The sequence below is a fragment of the Belonocnema kinseyi genome, chromosome 9 (genome assembly GCF_010883055.1).
Source record: "Belonocnema kinseyi isolate 2016_QV_RU_SX_M_011 chromosome 9, B_treatae_v1, whole genome shotgun sequence".
In the NCBI taxonomy this organism is placed as follows: domain Eukaryota; kingdom Metazoa; phylum Arthropoda; class Insecta; order Hymenoptera; family Cynipidae; genus Belonocnema; species Belonocnema kinseyi.
In genome coordinates this window covers 7,615,816-7,636,030 of record NC_046665.1, presented here as the reverse complement: position 1 = coordinate 7,636,030, position 20,215 = coordinate 7,615,816, and the positions used below count along the sequence as shown (strand labels likewise).

The window sequence follows — 20,215 nt, the reverse complement described above, 5'->3', positions numbered from 1 at the left end:
AGTATTAGGGGTGAGCAAAATGCATCAAATCTAATCTATCTCGAGTACTCACTCCTGAAAGCCCGGATGAAGAAAGCACAAGAGAAAAACTTTCGTGAACAGGTCCTCGATAAGAGGATGCACGGTATCTTCCACATAAATGTGAAGGATCATTCAATGTCTTGTGAGCTAACGTTTGCTTTCCTTAAATTGCCCGGATTGAAGTCTGGTACAGAGGGTTTCATTTTTGCATGCCAAGACGGTGTCATTTCCACCTTAACATACCGTCGCCACATTTTGAGCCAAGACATTCCCGATGATAGCTGCAGGGCGTGCCGTGCACACCCCGAGCATTTAGCTCACATACTATCTAGTTGTGCAACACACGCGGGAACAACCTACATTCAAAGGCAGAATGCGGCACTAAGAGTGCTTTATTACCATCTCTGTCACTCCTACGGCATTCACCTCAATATCGCTCCTCTAAATGCTCCTAGGGAAATTGAGTCAATTGTCGAGAGTGGGAAGTGCCGCATATACTGGAACTTTATATTCTCGACAATTGTTTCTGTTCCTCACTCGAGGCCTGACATGGTTCTTCTTGACTTCGAGAAGCGAACCATGTTCGTTATAGAATTTTCGTCACCAACTGACAAAAACATCATAGCCAAGGAGAATGAAAAGAAAAAGAGATATCGAGACCTTATAAGGGTGTTGCAAAGATTGTACCCGGAATATTCTGTTAAACTGATCGTCCTTATCATCGGTGCTCTTGGAGGTGCCAAGCTTTCACTTGCTAATAGCATAAAAAGCATCCCTGCGTGTCAACAATATGCTAGAACACTTGCGGGAAAAATGCAGGAGGCGGTTGTCCTTGGGTCGCTCCGTGTTCTTAGGGTTCAATATTCATGTTGTTCCCTTCAAAGTAATCCCCCTGAGATATAATACACTTGTGCCAACGCTTTTTCCAATCATCGAAGCAGTTCTGATAATCATTTTGTGGTATAGCCTTGAGTTCTTTCAGCGATGCAGTTTGTATCTCCTCAATCGTTGAAAATCGATGTTCTTTCATGGGTCTCTTCAGTTTCGGCAAAAGAAAAAAGTCACTGGTGGCCAAATCCGGTGAATATGGAGGCTGAGGCATGATAGTGGTCCTTTTTTTCGTCAGAAAATCCTTCAGAAGTAACGATGAATGTGCAGGTGCATTATCGTGATGCAAAACACGAATTTTTTGTCCGAAGTTGCGGACGTTCTTTGCGTATCGCCTCTCGCAAACGGCGCATAACTTAAAGGTAATACTCCTTCTTCACCGTACGACCTTGTGGTAAGAATTCCTGATGCACTACGCCACGGTAATCAAAGAAGGTAGTGAGCAAACCCTTCACATTTGACCGAACTTGACGTGCTTTTTTCGGTCTTGTGGGCTCAGAATGCTTCCACTGAGACGATTGGGCTTTAGTTTCGACGTCATAACCATATACCCACGATTCATCCCCAGTTATAACCCTTTTGAGAAAATCAGGATCATTATTGACTTTATTCAACATCTCCTGAGCGATGGTCATGCGATGGATCTTTTGATCAAAATTTAGCAGTTTTGGAACAAATTTCGCTGATACGCGTCTCATGCCCAAAACGTCCGAAAGGATAGCATGGCATGAGCCAACCGATATGCCAACATCTTCAGCAACTTCTCTGATGGTAATTCGGCGATTTTTCAACACCATTTCTTCCACTGCTTGAACGTTTTCATCTGTTGTTGACGTGCTGGGACGTCCAGGGCGAGGTTCGTCTTCGACATCCTCTCGGCCTTCTTGGAACAGCTTGTACCACTTATACACATTTTTCTTACTCAGAGTGGACTCACCGTATGCAACTGTCAACATTTCAAGAGTTTTAGAGCACTCGATTCCATTTTTCACACAAAATTTAATGCAAACTCTTTGCTCCATTTTTTTCGAAAGAAGAAAATCGCTGAGCACACCAAACCCTTTTAACCTTTTACGCCTCTGCCAGAAAAACAACACGAGCTATATAGTCAAAACTGTGAACATATGATCGTGACGAGTGTACCAACCCAACAAAACAAAAAGTTTAAAACTTGAGTGTACGTAGCCCGCGAAAATTGAAAAGTCACCTTTTACCTGCGGTAAATCACACTTCTGACTATGTTTCACGACATGAGATGGGTGGCTACAGAGCACGATGAAATCATAACGACAGATCGGCGAAACCCTTGTGTGTCTTGAGGACACGGAGCGATCAAAGGATGAAAGCTTCCTGCATTTATTTCACAAGCACCGATGACAAGGACAATTACTGTAAACGAATATTTTGGGTACAGTCGATGCAGTTCGCGTTTGGGATCTTGATACCTCTCCTCATTATCCTCACCCTTAGCAGTGATGTTGTAGTCGCTCGGATCTGAGTATTCGACCACGAATATATTTTGTTTCTCAAAGTCTTGGAGAACGATGTCAGGCCTCGAGTGTAAAAAGGGGATGGTTGCCCGAAAATTAAAGTTCCAGAAAATTGGGCACTTTTCGCCTTGGACAATTGACTCTATCTCTCTCGGAGCGTTTGGCAGGGCAGGGTCGCGGCCAACAGCGCAACAACGACAAGGATGGTAATAAACCACTTCTAGGGCCGCATTATGTCTGTAGAGATACGTAGTTTCCGCATGGATGGGACTCCCAGATAGTACTTCTTGACATAAAATGCTGTCGCGGTATACTAAGATGGACATTACACCGTCCTGGTACGCAAAAATTACACCCTCTATACCTGAATTAAGCCTTGATGATTTAAAAAAAGCAAAAGTTTGATATTTTGACAAGGACTCTTCTTCTACATTTCTGTAAAAGTTTCCGTGCATTTTCTTGTCAAGTAGCTCTTGACGGAATATTCAACATCTACTTTCTTCACTTCGGCTTTCACAAAAGAAGCATCTAGATGGAGTAATACACTTTCCTCAGTTTTGATGTTAAAATTCTGGCTAATTGTCTAGGCCGCCTGCTCTGCAGCTTTCTAAAGGAACGCTCCTTTGATACTGATATGGAAGCTCTTGTACATATGCATGATCTAACGTGTGGCGATGTGAAGGGCCGTAACCTCGTTCTTTGTCCATATAACCCCCCTAAACGAGCAGAGTAGAACCGGCACTGCAAGAATGTTAGTCGCAGATACTTCATTCAACGCCGACAGATTGGAAGACTAAATCTTCCGAACAAGATGCTTGTATCTGCTTCGAAGGAACTCCTTCACTGATTTTGCATCCTGAATGCGGCTTTGATGTACGTCCAGGTACGTATTGGTCTCTCAACAGAAGGCTTTGGTGAACTGCTGCTGTCTTTGCTGACGCATCTGTCAATTATCAGGTTTTCTCGGCATCCTGCTACGCCTTTTTACGAGCCACGTTGTTCGTACATCTCTCTCCCCTTACCAAAATATATGACAGGCAAAAAATAACAAGCGTGTGATATTTTTTAAATCATTTTTTCCTTGTAGTTTCTTCGCGACCACAGGCAAACGATAGAAAACACGGTAGGATAAACGATAGGAAAAACGACAAGTAAGACGACAGCCGAAAATGACTTGCCCAAATTGGCCATAATTTATAATAATATCGTGCACACGTCATATACGTGGCAGGCGTAACATGACCAATATTATACAAGTAAATTGTGTCTTAAAAGTATATTTAAAATTGAAAAACTAAAACAAATATCTTTTTCTTAAAGATCACATTTCTATTAAAGGTAAAAATGCAACATACATTGGAACCTCATTTTCAATCCGCGTGTGCAATCCAAATTCATCCCAATTCAGCAGACCTCGAATTCACACGGATTTAAATGTGGATACAAGTTGAACTTGTTGGTATACGGATTCAAATAGGTTTTAAATTGACTTCTAATCGGTTTGATTTGTATTTTTTAAATACCTCCGATTGTTTTGAATGATTTCCTATCCAAAACTTTTGTCAGGGTGCATCATCAGTAGTGGCAGAACGCGGATATCTCTGGCATGGGTAGTAGTGATTCCTGTGTATTTTTTAATTGACACATGGCGTCACATAACCTAAAAATATAAAGGAATATCTACTGCGCATGACAGAGATATCTGCGTTTTAACAGCGCTGTGTCTAATTCAGTCGAAGTTTAAGTTAAAGCATGTTTCATTTATTTGAAAGACATGTGTCAATTGTCCAACTTCTGCCTTACTGGAATTTTTTCCGATCATACGAGTTCCACACGAAAGGAGATGTATATCTAAAGGTTTGTAATATTCAGACCAACTGTACTGCTTTTCTCGTTTGTGCATCGTTCATGCATTTACGTTGCATTTTTTCTTTAATAAAAACGCGATCTGTACTAAAAATACATTTTCGTTAAAAAATTTTAATATGTTTTTAAGAGACTCAATTTACTTATTTAATATAGGCCACATTGCGCGTGCGACGTGCATGACGTGTGCACGATATAAGTGTAAATTATGGCCAATTAGGGCACGTAATTTTCGGCTCCCGTCTTGCTTGTGGTTTTTCCTATCGTTTATCCTATCGTTTTCCAGTGGTCGCGAAAAATCTACAAGGAAAAAATGAGAAAAAAAAGATGACGCGCTTGTCATTTTTTTCCTATCATTTATTTTCGTGAAAGTTCACACAGGCTCAATTCTTTTAACAATCCTGTATATATGTATGTATATATTTCGAAAGTAATTGCAAAGTCAACGTGATTACCTCTTCAAAACTGGATATGTGCGCGCAGTGCTTCATCAACCACTACATGAAAAAACTAAAGACGAAAATGAGGAAGCGATGCTGAGACCAATTGCTGAGAGCAATTGAAAAGTCACTACTTTCTGGAATTAATAACTTAGTTAATGAATGTATCTCTTACAATATGTCGCTTATTATTCAGTATTTTCTTCTTTAACAACTTAAAACTTGAGTACAATTTTTTTCAATCACAGTATGTATTTATAGTTATTTTTTCAAATCGAATCGGTTGATAAAAGAAAATACTGATTAAAATGCGACACTGTATAAGAGATTCGAAAAGACTAATATTTGCATCGTTTTTCCTATAAAAAGGAGCAATGATATTTTTAAAAATAATTGCATACAGTAGCCTCCCACTTATCACGAAAGACTGGGACTGGAATTTGCGTTAAGTGAGTTGCCCTCTACATCAAATATCGATCTCTCCTTGCGCTTTACAACATTTTTTATAACTTCTTTATGACATTTTGTGTAAGTTAGAATTTTTTCCAACAAAAATGTTTTTTTAATACCTTATTAGTAATACCATATTGTTTTGATTCTAAAAATAATAGAAAACGTATGCTTTTCAGAGATTCGATTTTTGCCACGAGAAGTTCCTTAATAAAAATTTAACACGAATTGATACACTCTGAGGATAGATATTAAAAGTTATTTTTATTATGTCATTTTTTCTGTCTTTGTCAGTGGTGTAAAAATCAAATCATTAACATGTATGCCATTCTACATTCAAATTTTACTTTATTTTTTACTATTAAATTTTTTAATATCTTTTACATTCCAGTAACCTAGTGATTTCCCATTCTTTGTTTTTATTTCGTAAATCGTTGGTGAAATTTTCGCTTTAATGAAAAATGGTCCTTCGAAATTTGTATTCAGTTTCTGAGCTATGTTTTCCCCTTTATTCGACAATGTTTTATTGCTTTTTAGAACTTTTTTGCCAGTTTCAAAACTTATGGGCCTACGTCTAAGATTGTAATATCTAGATTGCGTTTCATTTGTGGTATATAAATTTTTAATTACCTTATTTCCAATTATTTTTAATGTTCGCATTCTATTTACCCATTTTTCTGGTTTTTGAAATTCTATTTCGCTTTTTCCGTCTAAATCTTTATTTAATGCTTGCATGGGTTGGACCTCTTTAACTAAATTCAAAAAAGCTGGTGTGAATCCTGTAGAAGAATGTTTACTTTTATTTAAAGCCTCTTTTTTATTTAAAAATAATCCAAATTTTCGTCCCATGTCTTATGGTCCTTTTCTAAATATGCCTTAATTGTCGTTTTAATTGACCTATTAAACCTTTCAGTTAGATTTGCTTGTACATGATAATTAGGAGTTTTCGAATGTCTAATACCGAATGTTTTTGTTAAATTAATTATTGATTTGTTAACTTATTCCTTTCCGTTATCTGTGAATAATATTCTAGGCGTTCCCCATTTTGAAATTATACGTTTATGAAATTCTGTTTCAATTGTTGACGATAATTTATTTTTTACTGGAATTATTTGTACCCATTTTCTAAACATATCAACAAAAACTAAAATATGTTAATTTTTTTATTTTGTCATTGGCAGTGGATCCATCATATCAGATGCTACCACTGTTGATGGTCCTTCGACTATTCACTTTCCCATCAAACCCATCTCCGCGTCTCATTTATACACCATCCGTGGAACGCGGTAATAGCACCCCTATATGCTTGATAATGGATCGGTAGGTGGAGAGGGAAGATTTCGTTAGTCTTCCCTTTCTCCCAAAAGTCGCATCTATCAGGTTGACTTCGACCGCTCGCCCCTTTCTTCGGCACACATCACTTATTTATTCAATTGCGTAACGCGTGATTGATTGTGCTTTTTCAAATAAAAACTTGTCACGCCTCGGTAGGGACCAAATATGATATTCAAAACACTTTTAAACAGAATCAGTGGTGTGTCTGGTTAGATATCACACTTTTTTTTACATTATCCAAGATCAGATTTCAAATCAGTTTACTTACTGTGTTCTATATCTTAGGAGATTGATAATTATATTTAGACAAACTATGTCTTATTATTTTTGCAGTTTTAGTTAACAATGATACGAAAATCAGCAAATTGATTCTAATGTTTCAAATGTTAAACTATTTTCTCGAAAAAATTCTGTAAACATGTATAAATTAGTTAATTCTGTCGTAACTATGGCTTTTTCGGAGAAAATGAAAAATGTTTCTTTTCTCGTTGAGTAATTAGTTGCGACTAAAAAGTTTGGAAAAAAAATTCAAAAAGATTAATAAAATTTTTTTATAGCTCAACATAGACAAAGGGAAAAGGAACATCATGAAAAAATTGCTCAACAAAGACAACATAAATCCTACTCTGAAACAGAAGAAGATTTATTTCTGAGACTAGATGAATTAGAACTTGAAGAGGAGTTGGCTGATGAATACTACAGGTATGATATTTGCACTTTTCGGTAATATTTAACAAATTAGGTATTTAAATGTACTATTTCATAGGCAAACTAGGATATCATGAAGTTACATTATTAACTAATTTTATGGTTCACACAATTTGTCATAACTATAAACTTTTAAATGTTTACATGGTGACAATAATGATCTGCAACATTGGATGCATTTATGATAAGTAGTTGGTTTATTTTTAATGCCCCCCCCCCCCTTGTCTAGCACTTAAGCTATAAAGCCTATTGTGTCACACCCATGTCTTACTCACAAGGAAGTATTTTGAATTTTGCACCTTCACCGAGTATTTTATATATCGGTGGATTTCATTGTGTCCAATGACCACTGAGCGTGAGTCCTCCATAAAGATCGCTAAATAATCGCTTAAGTAATTGAAACCCGTAAATTCGGAATTATTATGTTTTGGGCTGTTAACTATAAAATTAAAAAAAATCTGTTTATAAATTTCAATCCGAAACCTTAACAATTGACCCTTGTGTCTCGGCTACTCTGTTGAGTTAGCCTCTCTGCTTGCTATTTATGATCGTATTTTTATTTTAATTGCGGAAAGGACATTTTAAAGCCCTTAAACCATTCAAACGAGCTACCTGGACCTTTAAATGTATCGACCTGAGTGCCTGCGAAGAATTTCTCGGAGCTTCTCAGAGCCTTGAGAATCTTTAGCACAAGCTACCGAACGCCTCCTCGGGTTGCGGATAGAGGGTCCCTGTACCAAGGGTTTCTGTTGAATATGGTTACAAAAATGAATAGGCAGTCGCGGACAATTGTCCAGCGGTGGTCCCGAAGGAATTAACCCCCAAGCGAAGGTGTGAAAACCATGACGAAAGCTGAATGGCACCTGGGTGAGGTGTCTAGAACGGTGACTCTGGGACATCGGATAACCTCTCAGAATACGAAGCCTTATCCGTGTATGCGGGGCTTTTCGTGGGAACAACAATGACACCACCGAACATAGTTGTAGTAAGTGCGGTTCAAAACAACAGAACGCGCAGGGCTCCCGACAATAGGTCGGCCAACAATGCCGACCACTCTAGAGCTGGAAGAGCCAATGAAGATGGATTCAATGTGATGGATCAACGCAATCTCGAGACCTTTAGGTGGACGGAGCAACTAAATCGCCACTTGCTAGAGTGCTACGATGCGAGTGTGGCCCCTGAACGGGGTTACATGGCACGATTGCATGTTATGTAGCGCGAGAAACATCCGGAGCTATCGCACTTTTCGCATCTGCGTCTACGAAATCATGCAGAAGTAATCCAAAAAAGGGGCTTTGTAAGCGGACCGCCTACTCCACTACATACAGAAGAAGCCGGCAACAGAGGTAGAGAGGCGACACTAAGACCAACTTCAGGCAGGCATCCGGTAGAGGAAGACCGATGCTTTATGACCCGGAGAAACATCAACACCCAGGTTTTTCTCAAGCCTAAAGATCTGGCTGAAATGGATGACAAGCTTCGTGGACATTTTTCCGAAGAATCTGACCTCTGGACTATCAATTGTTGCGCGTATAATACAGCGAGAGCTTTGGTCGATGCGAACCGTAAAACAAAACCAACGGTTGATCATGATACCAAAAGACGAATGCATCAACTCTTCATAAAGATAGGCTTGGCAAGACAGTACGCGTCCCGCATTCAGTGTATGTTTGACTACATCACATCTGGCAAGAATTTTACCGCCAAGGTTCGAAAGTTTGCGCGCGAACTCTGAACCCGTTATCGCCGTTTTCGCTAAGAGAAGTCTAGAGCAGAGAGAGAGGTGTGTCAGAGAAAATCAACAGATTCTCCCTGATTCATCTCGACTCTTCCAAGACCTTCCAGTTACTGTCGACCACCCGCCCAAACCAGAGGAGGTCGAAATATTGTGGATAGAAGTCTACGAAGTGCAGCATAGACTGGACTCAGTAAAATAAATAGGTTCAAGGGCACGAAAATAGGCAACTTAGCAGTCGATTGGCCGACTCAAATTTGTCTACTCATGTTTGAAAACGCACGAATGGATTCATTCGTGGCATCCAGAATACGTAAGATTTCTTCAACTGATTTTTTTTTTAGGCTGAAGGACAGGAGAGCAGCTTATGCATATGAGCCGCAAGGATAACGTGTTTATTGTCATAACGCCTAACTAGCGTTGTCCAAGCTTCCTTATAATTAGCGCTGCTAATTGACTTTTTTTTTAAACGATCTGCAGCCTTACCCTAAAGTTCATTTTTTAAATAATAAAATTTCTGAACATCTGAAACACTAGTATCGTGAACCATTGATTTGAACATATCTCGAAAGGTTTCCCATTCAAGTTGTTCACCACTGAATTTTGGAAGAGGAAGCGAGGGTAAATGCTTGAAGGAAGTGTCTGAAGTTTTTACAGGACTTATCTCTCTATTAGCTGATATTTTCTCTAGGATTGCGCCGAAGTTTTTTAGTATTATGTTGAATTGAGTTTTTTAGGCGATGTAATCCGCTTCTACCTCGTGAAATTTATGATCCACAACATAAGAATTTTTAGCGTACTCCAAATCCGATGCTATGATAAAATGCTGGTCGTAAAAGTACAGATTTCATTACCTTCTCTCCTTATTTCTTAGTGTTGGCATAGAATTGTGTAATTAGCCCCGCTATCGCTATCTGTTTATCTACAGCCGACGTCATGATGAATTTCGAGCGAAGGAATACACAGTACACTTATGTTAGATATGCACTATACACAGAACCCGAGAAGGCGAATCGACATTCGCCTGTTCAAAAAAAAACAAGTGGTCAATACACACAGGAAGAAAATCGTTTAATCATATGATTATTTAATTTCACCGTCAATTGCTTGTTTATCGCTTGGGATTAAGTTAAGCAGATATCTATCTGAACTCACAAATACTCTACTATTCTCCATGAGTGAGATAGCATAGGCTGCTTTTGAGTGAGCAAGCAACTGTAAGCTTGTAAAAAAAGGGAACGAACAGATGATCACTGTAATCCACTATAAAATTACGCGATTAATTTGCATTAAGTTTATTTAATCCGGCTCGAAGGACTAATTTTCCCTATAATTTCCAGTTTATTTAAATTATAGAACACTAATAAGATGTATGTTTAGGTGCTGGAGAAAGCTTTGTAAGAAGGTTAAAGGTATGGGATTCAAAAGAAGGAAAATTGAGAACATATCACTTCACTAAAATATTAATCACTGTATTGCACTTGGTTTAAATACTATGGTTTACATTGATGGTTCGATTAATCGCGACTTTGAGTGTAGTTTACAAGAAAGACCACGATCACACTCCGCCGTTAGCCAGAGACTGACTCAGAAACCGGTCGTTGAATCGTAGTCGAATTAATTCGTTGAAGCTACTTGAATGATGAAAGAAAAGGAGGTAAATTAATGTGCAATCTGAACAACTACTCTATTGGGTCTATTTTTAAAAATTCCAAGCGTAGAATGTATGTCTGGGTAGGAGTGAGTCGAAAATAACTAAAATAAGAATTACATATTATTGCAGTTGAAAGTTCAAGATATATCGAGAAAGCATCTAGAAAAGTGTTAAGACTTTTATCTTATTTTATAGGATTTTACAGAATATTAGAGAAAATTTAACTTTTAGAAGGTTGGAATAAATTAAACAATATTTTACAAAGTTTCGCAAGCCTGTTCAAGTTCAAAAATATTTTTAATCTTTTAGAAACTTTTAATATTCGCAAATATCTTTCGAATTTATATTAGTTTACCCTAACTTTTTTTAAATGCTGAAAAATTGCCTTAATATGTTGCAGGTTCTTTTTTTGAATTTTTTGGCAATGTTTCAAATTGTTAAAAAATTATTCCTAATATTCTCTTGAAATTCATTTCTCAAAATGAAAAATTATTAAAAAATTGTCTAGGAATGTAAAACAAGTTCGATTCTCTTGAAACCTTTCAAAACTTTTTTAAACCTTCTTTTTTTGAAATCTTCAAAACATTAAAAACTTTTTTAACAATTTCTTGAAATCTGTGCAAGCCGTAACTGCTTTTTTAATGGTTTAAAAACTTCTGAATATGTCGTAAACTTAATCCAAATTTCTTCTTCATTTTTGTTTTAAAATGTTAAAAAATGATTTGAAATGTTCTGAAATATTTTTTTCTCAGAATTAATTTGCCAAAGTAAAAAATAATTTCAGTCTCAAAAAATTGAATTTACAACAAAATAGTGCAATCTCCAACGTAATAGTAGAATTTTTAACCAAAATATGTGAATTCTGAGCCAAACATATAATAGTATTAAATTAAAAATAAATAACTTTCATCGAAAAATATTTTTATTTTATTTTTGGTTTTTATTAAATTAAAATAACCATTATACAGGGAAGGTGCATTTCTGATATCTTATGGTACTTTATTCCATACTAATAAGTAGACATTTTAATATAAAAATTGAGTTTAAACTTAACAATTACTAAATTTATAAAATAGAGCCGATAATTAGTCGACATATTGTAAAAAATTCAATGAGTTGCCTTCTTTTATATTTGTAAGCTAAAATGGATTCATCCTTTTTACATAAATAAATTGATCTGGAAACTCCCCGAAGGTATGTATAGGCGCCATCGAAAGTTCATACATACACAGCCTTTTGTGATTTCCGATATACAGCTATTTCTTTTGGATTATTATGTTGCACCTGCTGAGACTTACCAATTTAACAAAACACTCATAACCTGGCTTCAAAAGAAGTAAACTCAGCCATTAAAGCATTATATCAGTTATGAATGACAGTTCTTAAGCAGGTTTAAAATGAATTTTTTCACATAAAATTCAGAAATATTATTATCACAAAGTATCTTACCGGAAAATTTAATGCTCTGACTTGGATGGTTTTCTGGCACCCAATATTCCTTAATATAAAATCTCTAAACGATATTGCCGATTTCGATTGTCACAATACTCGATTTCATTGCTATATGCGTGTGACACGAGGCGTCAGTGAGTTAGACTGCATTGGAAAATATTGAAAAAATTGTCACGATTGCTCGTTCTTTGATAGCTACACGCGTGCGAGAAAGGCATCCGCGAGTCACCGTGAGTTGGACAGAAATAGAACATTACACGTGTTTTCCTGAAGTTAATGATCCTAACGGAGCTATCTTGATCTGCGCTTGCTTGGATTTGAGTGATGTTCATTGGCTACCGTGCGCGTCTGGACTTGATTTTTAAATACGTACGCGAACTAGAGCCAATGAGCGCCGCAAAGTTCAAGCATGCGCAAGTATTCTTGGATCACTGTTGGGAATAATAATGGAATCAAAATTCGAAGTCGATATACGAATCAACGCTTCTCCTTTACCACCACCTTTACTACCACCTTGCCACCCGTACCGTCGCAATATGGGGCGTCTGCTTGTTCTTGATGATCAAATTTATATTTCAATGTAAGCCTCTCTGCTTGTTATTCATGAACTATTTTTATTTCAATTTCGGAAAGGACATTTTAAAGCCTTCAAAGCATTTAAACGAGCTATCTGGACCATTAAATATATCTACCAGAGTACCTGCGGAGAATTTCTCAGAGCTTCTCAGAGCCTTGAGAATCTTTAGCATATACTCTGAGATTTCTGTAGGTAGGGTTAGAATATTTTTAATTACAAATAAATGTTTAAGTTATTATTTGTTATTAATATAAAAATTAACATTAAGTAATATTCCTATGAAGCATGGAATTTGTTCTAAGTTTTGTTATTAAAGTCCATTGCTGGTGTAAAGTGCGATAACAACTTTTTGAGATTTTGAGGTTAGGAATTAATTCGAGAATACAAGAGCGAACTGCTGGTCGCAGAATTAGATAATTTTTGCCAATTTAATGTAAATCATTCGTATATCTACAAAAATCTATAAAATAGTATTTTTTGCTATGAAAAGTTACAAAAATGTACTACAAAAACTTTACGAAAGTTAAGCGTTTACTCATTTTTCTTAATACGAAAAAAAACTCCGTGTTTGAAATACATTGAAAATTATTGAAATTTTTCATACAAATTTCACAAAAATTTTATTCAAATTTATAAAATTTTTGGTGAAAAAACAGAAACTATTTTAATGAGGATTAAAATAAAAAATAGCTTTTTATGTTTTCATCCTACTTCTTTTTGATATATTTTTTAACTGCGAACTGCTCGCTCTTGAATTGAAAAATTTAATATTAACCTCAAAATTTCAAAAAGGTGCTACCGCATTTTATATCAGCAATGCAATTTTATAAAAATTTCCATGCATCACAGGAATAATACTTAATGTTAATGTTTATATTGAATGCAAGTAATAACTAAAACCTTAACTTATAACTAAAAATACGTGCACCAATGTTACCCTAAATTTGCTCAATATCAGAAAAGTACCACAAAAAAGCTGTAGAAAATGTATAGCCTTCCAATGTTTTATGTGCTTTTAAACAATATATGGTTTAAGAAATGTGGGATTAAATGAATTATTTTCAGGTTTATAGATATATCGGGTCTCCATATCTGCCGACAATTTTGGCCAAATACTCCATTTTTATTTTATAAAAACACAATTTTGAAAACCTCCAACAACAATTACATACTATAGAGATGTACGGGCACTTTCATTATCACTCAATGGTCGGCGAGAAATTAGCTTATGACTATAAAGGAACTTACAACAAAATAGTTGGATTCTCAATCAAAAGATGAATTTTCAAGGGAGAAGTTTTATATTTCTAACAAAAAAACACAAATTTTCAACAAAATACGGTAATTTTTAGACAAATAATTCCATCTTTTACTAAAAAGATCAAGTTTTAATGAAAACGATCAAATTTTAAACAAAAATAGAATCATTCAGTTTTTTGTATATAAAAGTTAATATTCAATGAAAAAAATCAAATTTTCTACAGGTTATTTAAAATTTTAATTAAAACAGATGAACATGACATCAAATAGTAAAAGTTTTTACGAAAAAGATGAATTTTCAATCACAAACATTAATTTTCCATTTAAAAAAAAAACCTTTTTTAAGAAATAATATAATTTTCAACTAAATTAATTTTCAATGCAAGAAAAATATTATAAAAAGTATTTAAAATAAAATAGAATTTACTTTAAATCAGGCAGGTTCTACACATTATGTAGCAGAATCTTTCAGCGATGAACATTTTTTTATAGTGAATTATGCAAGACGTTTTTTTCCGATCTAAGAAAAAAAAATGGAATTTGGGCATCTATGTTAAGAATAATAAAAAACAGATTAATTTTTTACCCTAAACATCAATTCCCTACAAAAAACTATCAGTTTTCAATCAACAATGATATAATTACAATTTCCCTTAAATACATTAATTTCTAACAAACAAACAAAAAATCAAGAAAATAGTTGAATCCTCAATAAACAAGATAAGATTTTAACAAAGAAAAAATATTTCTTACCAAAAAGACGAATTTTCAAATTAAAAAATTAATTTTTAATGAAAAATGTGAATTTATAAAACTAGAAATAGGATACTTCCTTCTTAGTTAAAAGAATTAATATTTAACAACAAACAATTAAAGTTCAAGAAATTAATTTAAATTTTACTAAAATAGATGCATTTGATGATACATAGTTGAACTTTCAAGCACACATATGTATTTTCAACTAAGAACCCAAAAATATTAATGTTTAATTCCAAATTTCAGTGTTCCACCAAAAGTGAGATAGTTAAATTTTAAGTTAGAGAATTTAATTCTTAACCAAGAATGGAATGTGCAACTTAATAGTTTTGTTCTTAATCACAAAGATGAATTTTCAAACAAGAAAACTAATTTCCACCAAAATTAACGAATTTTCATCGAAATATGTGCATTTTCAAACAAATGGTTGAATTTTCAACTACAAAAGATCAATTTTTAACTTCAAATATCAATTCTCTACCAAAAATGGTGTAATCCATTTTTTTTACAGATTATTTCAAATTTTAACTAAAACAGATGTAATTGACACCAAATAGTAGAAGTTTAAAAGGAAATGAATTTTTAATCACAAAGATTAATTTTTTATTAAAGAAATTTTTTAAAAGAAATAACAGAATTTTGTAGAAATTGTTGATTTCTACAAAAGGTCAGGTCAGGTGAATTGTAACTAATGAAGTTGTTTCAAACGTATCAGCACACAATGGTGGCCTTCATCAGTGAGTTTTATTAAATCTGTGAAAAGTACACAATATATTGTAGGTACACAGTTTTACAATTGGAAGCATTATTTTTATTAATATCTTAGTTGTGAACTAATGAAAAATGAAAATGGTTTATTTTTAAATTTAAATTTCGTTTAATATTATTAAGAACTATTGATAAATCTTGCAGTAATCTTAAAACATTATTTTATTTTAAAGAAGTACAATCGATGAGGAAACAATACCAATGTAGTCGAAAAAGTGTTGTCATCAATTTTTTATTTAATGAAACAATTTTCAATCGCAAAAGTTGTTTACAAATTATTTTTTCAGTGACGTATATGTAATTATATTAAATTTTTTATTATTTTACTCCTGTTTTTTTATTTTTTAAATAATCTGTCCGTACGAAAATTATTTTTATAAATTGTAAGAGACTTTATACAGATTTAAATTGTTTTCAACTAAATTAATTTTTAATCCAAGAAAAATATTATAAAAAGTATATAGAATAAGATAGAATTCACTTAAAATCAAGCAGGTTCTACACATTATTTATCAGAATCGTTAGCGATAAAATTTGTTTGATAGTAAATTATGCAAGACGTTTTTTCCTCATATAAGACAACAGAACATCGAATTTGGACATCTATGTTTAAATTAATAAAAAACAGATCCATTTTTACCCATAAAATTAATTCTCTACAAAAAACTATCAGTTTTCAACCAACAATGATATAATACAAATTTTCCTTAAAGACATAAACTTTTAACAAACAAAAAAATGAAGGAAATAGTTGAATCGTCAATAAACAAGATAAGATTTTAACAAAGAAAATTAATTTTCTACCAAAAAGACGAATTTTCAACTAAAAAAATTAATTTTCAATTATAAAAATAATTTTTCATCCTAAAATTGTACATATAAATTTTTATTAAAATAGCTGAATCCTTAATCAAAAAGATCAAATTTCAGAGAAATAGTGGAGTTTTTAACAAACGGATACATTTTCAACCAAGAACATTAATTATATATAAAAAAACGATGTTTGAAACAAATAATTGAATTTTTAACACAAAAATATCAATTTTTAATTCGAAATTTCAGTGTTTCACAAAAAATGGGATTGTTAAAGTTTCTGTTAAAAAATTAAATTTTTCACAAAAAAAAGAAATCTGCAACTTAATAGTTTTGTTCTTAATCACAAAGATAAATTTTTAACCAAGAAGACTAATTTTCTACCAAAAAACCTGAATTTTTATCGAAATATGTGCTTTTTCAAACAAAAGGTTGAATTTTCAACTAAAAAAGATCAATTTTTACTTTTAAATATCTCTAGCGTAAAAGGTACAATTCAATTTTATCTTACATAAATTAATTTTTAACTAACTATGAAGGAATTTTCAAAAAAATAGAACCCTCAATGAAAAAGATGAATTTTCAACCGCGAAGATTAATTTCCTACTTGAAAAAGACGTTATTAAGAATTCAGTGATTGGAGTTTATCCACACTGTGAATTTTCTTCTACCGTTATTAACATTAATGAGAGAATGCGTTTTATTCTGGTCATACGGTTCAATAAAAATAAAAGTGGATTCAGATGTCAATGAATCTTTATTCGTCAATCTTAATTAATATAACGAACGTACGTTTCAACCTAGTTGCAGGTCTTCTTCAAGGTAATACCTCACCTAATTTATACATTTTTAACTTGTCAATTTTGATATTAATATCCAAAACCAAGACATTTCAATTATGCTTTAGTCATTTATAGCGGAGCATAATTTTGGAGTGAGCCAATTCAGTTAATTGTTAAAGTTTAAAATTTATTTGTATCCATATTTTGGAGTGTCCTTTTTTATATACAGGAAAGCACACATAAAATTTTTTAAATTTGAAGCCTCAAAATTAAAATAGGCTCCAAATTATGTTATATTTACTACATTTTAAAAACAAATTTCATGACAACAGATACTTTTTGTTTGGAAGGACAAACATGGACTAACGAATACATTAGAAATAAAGTCAATTTTACATGAGTAATCAAGAAAGGCCGATTTTAAAATGGAGAAAATGAAAAGTGCGCCAAAGTAAATTGAAATTAAAAAATTTTAAAACAATAAAATAAATAAATAATTTTAATTAATTTTTTTTTAATTTTAAGAATACAAAAATGAATTGATTATTGCTACTAGGACAGTATTAAATAATACAGTTTTTTCTATTAATAATAAATTTTTTAAACAAGTTTCAGGTTGTCCTATGGGCTCCCCATTATCCCCTATTGTATCAAATTTAGTAATGAAAGATTTAGAGAGAAGGGCTCTTGATAGTTTACTTTTAATCCTATTCTTTACAAAAGATACGTAGGCGATATTCTATCAATTGTTTCTACTGAAAAAATAGATAAATTCATTAAGATTTTCAACAATATAGAAAATTCAATTAATTTCACGATTGAAAAAGAGGAGAATAACTCAATTTCTTATCTAGATTTATTAATTATTAAAACTTCAGAAGGAAATTTAATAACAAATTGGTATAAAAAAGCGTCTTGGTCAGGACGTTATTTGAATTATAATTCTCATCATTTATTTTCTCAAAAAGTTGGTCTAATTAAAGGTCTTATTGATAGATGTGTTAAATTAAGTAATATTAAATTCCGCAAAAAAAATTTAGATCAACTAAAAATTACTCTTTTACAAAATAATTACGAACTCCAATTAGTAAACAAAATCATTAAAGAAAAAATTCATGAAATTTATAATAATTTATCTAAAAATAAAAAATGGTTTGAAACTTACAATAAATATGATCTAAAGGTTTCATTTCCTTATATTGAAGGTCTTTCTGAGCGGCTTAGAAGTGGTTTGAAAAATATAACATTAATGTGTATTTTACAAACAACCACACACTAAATAAGTTTTCTTTGTTTAAGAATAAAGACAAAGAAACTTATCTGGTTTCGTTTATATGATAAATTGTAAATGTTGCAATAAGATTTATATTGGTGAGACGGGTAGGAGATTAAAAACTCGTATTTATGAACACAAACGGGATTGTGAATTAGGCAATCAAAATACTGGTTTGTCACAACATGCATGGCAATTCGATTACTATTTTGATTTTGAGATTAATAATATAAAAATTTTAGCTCGTGAAAACAATAACCAACAAAGAAAAATATTAGAGTCTATTTTCATAAATAAATTTATTAAAAATTCTATCAATTTGAAAACTGAAATATTAAATGTAAATAAAATTTATCAGACTCTTTTATAAAAAATGATTTATACATAAATTATTCTTAAAATTAAAAAAAAATTATTTAAAATTATTTATTTTATTGTTTTAAAATTTCTAAATTTTAATTTACTTTGGCGCACTTTTCATTATTTTTTCCATTTTAAATGACTAAAGCATAATTGAAATGTCTTGGTTTTGGATATTAATGTCAAAATTGACAGGTAAATTCATACATAATACAAAAAAAAAAATTTAATTAAATCTGTGAATTCTTTCAAATTTAAACTCAATTACGCGCTTCCACATCAGTGGTTTTCAATGGAAACTTGCCTATTACATCATCGTTCATTACGTATTATTCATGTATTTCTGAAACTGTCAATTTCTGTTCGTCCGTCCTAACCCACGCTAATTTGTTTTCTCGTACAATTTTTTTAACAATGTAGTTCTAATCAATTGAAGTCTCGAAAAAAATTTTTTGAGACTTCTAAAAATGACTAAATTTTAATTAATTTTTTAAAAACAATTGATTGAAATGTTACTTTTTTTGACTGAAAATTGATCTGTTTGACTATTTTAAACTATCATCAACTCAGGTAACAATGTATTTAAATCTACGTAATTATCCATCATATTTGTTCAGACTAAAATTACTAATCTTTAATATAATTATTTAGGTTAAGAACCTTTGAAAAAGGTACGCATGTGTACCGAAACGTCAGGAAGTTTCAAAAGGAGTTTTTTCTATTAAATAAATATCTGAGTTTCAAAGAACATGTTTTTTTGACTCATATTTATATTTTCGATTTACGATTGGACTGTAAGACATAAATAATTTGAAATCTACGATTTGAAATCAATATTTTGTTGAAAATTCCTTAATTTTTTTAAACTGAAAATTAAACTTTTTCATTTTCAGTGTAAACGGCTTTGTTAAAAATTTAGCTTTTTAATGGAAGATTTGCATTTACAACCGAATAGTTTAACTTTTATCCAAATACTTAAATCATTTTTTAACGAATGCAGATGCTGCCAAGTGATGCATTGTAAAAATGAGGATACGAATTTTCAATCATAAAGATTAGTTTTCCATATGTGATTCGAATTTAAACCAAAAGTAGAAAAGTTACTTTTTCGCACAAAACATTAATTTATTTCCGAAAAAAAAAGAATTAAGAAAAAATAGTACATTTTTTAAACAAAGAGATGAGTTTTCCACTAAAACTATTACTTTTTCATTTAGAAAAACGAATTTTCAACAAATAAAGAATTGTCAGTTAGGAAATCAAAAAATGTGTCCCAATCCTTAAGCTTTTAAGTCAAAAGACTATTTTTCTGTAAAACAGTTATAACACCTTTCCCTTCCATCTACCTCCATAATAATTATTAGTTCAATTTTAAAGAAAGATTTTAAAGGGGAGACTTACCAAGATTTGTAGGGGAGAGTTTACCAAGTTGCAACAAGCTTATGACGTGTGTTTTTCTACCTATAAGAAAATTTATTATTATAATGCGCGTGCAAATTTGTTAAAATCCTATTATAAAAGATTAATTACAGTTTCAGGTACAGAACTCATCCCTTGGTACCTTCTATTATTTTATACTAAATTTTT

General features: G+C 32.4%; 1 protein-coding gene across 9 annotated transcripts in view; it reads left to right on the top strand.

Moving 5' to 3' along the window:
* The window catches only part of LOC117180313 (unconventional prefoldin RPB5 interactor-like protein), a 184,721-nt gene that overhangs the window by 136,222 nt on the left and 28,284 nt on the right, over positions 1-20,215 (top strand). For all 9 annotated transcript variants that reach the window (XR_004468026.1, XM_033372746.1, XM_033372745.1 and 6 more), the window contains one exon: positions 7,048-7,192. Coding sequence is in view for 8 of the 9 variants with exons in the window: in XM_033372746.1 (XP_033228637.1) it covers positions 7,048-7,192 (145 nt within the window). In the remaining variant the exon portion in view is untranslated. The remainder of the gene's footprint in view (positions 1-7,047; positions 7,193-20,215) is intronic.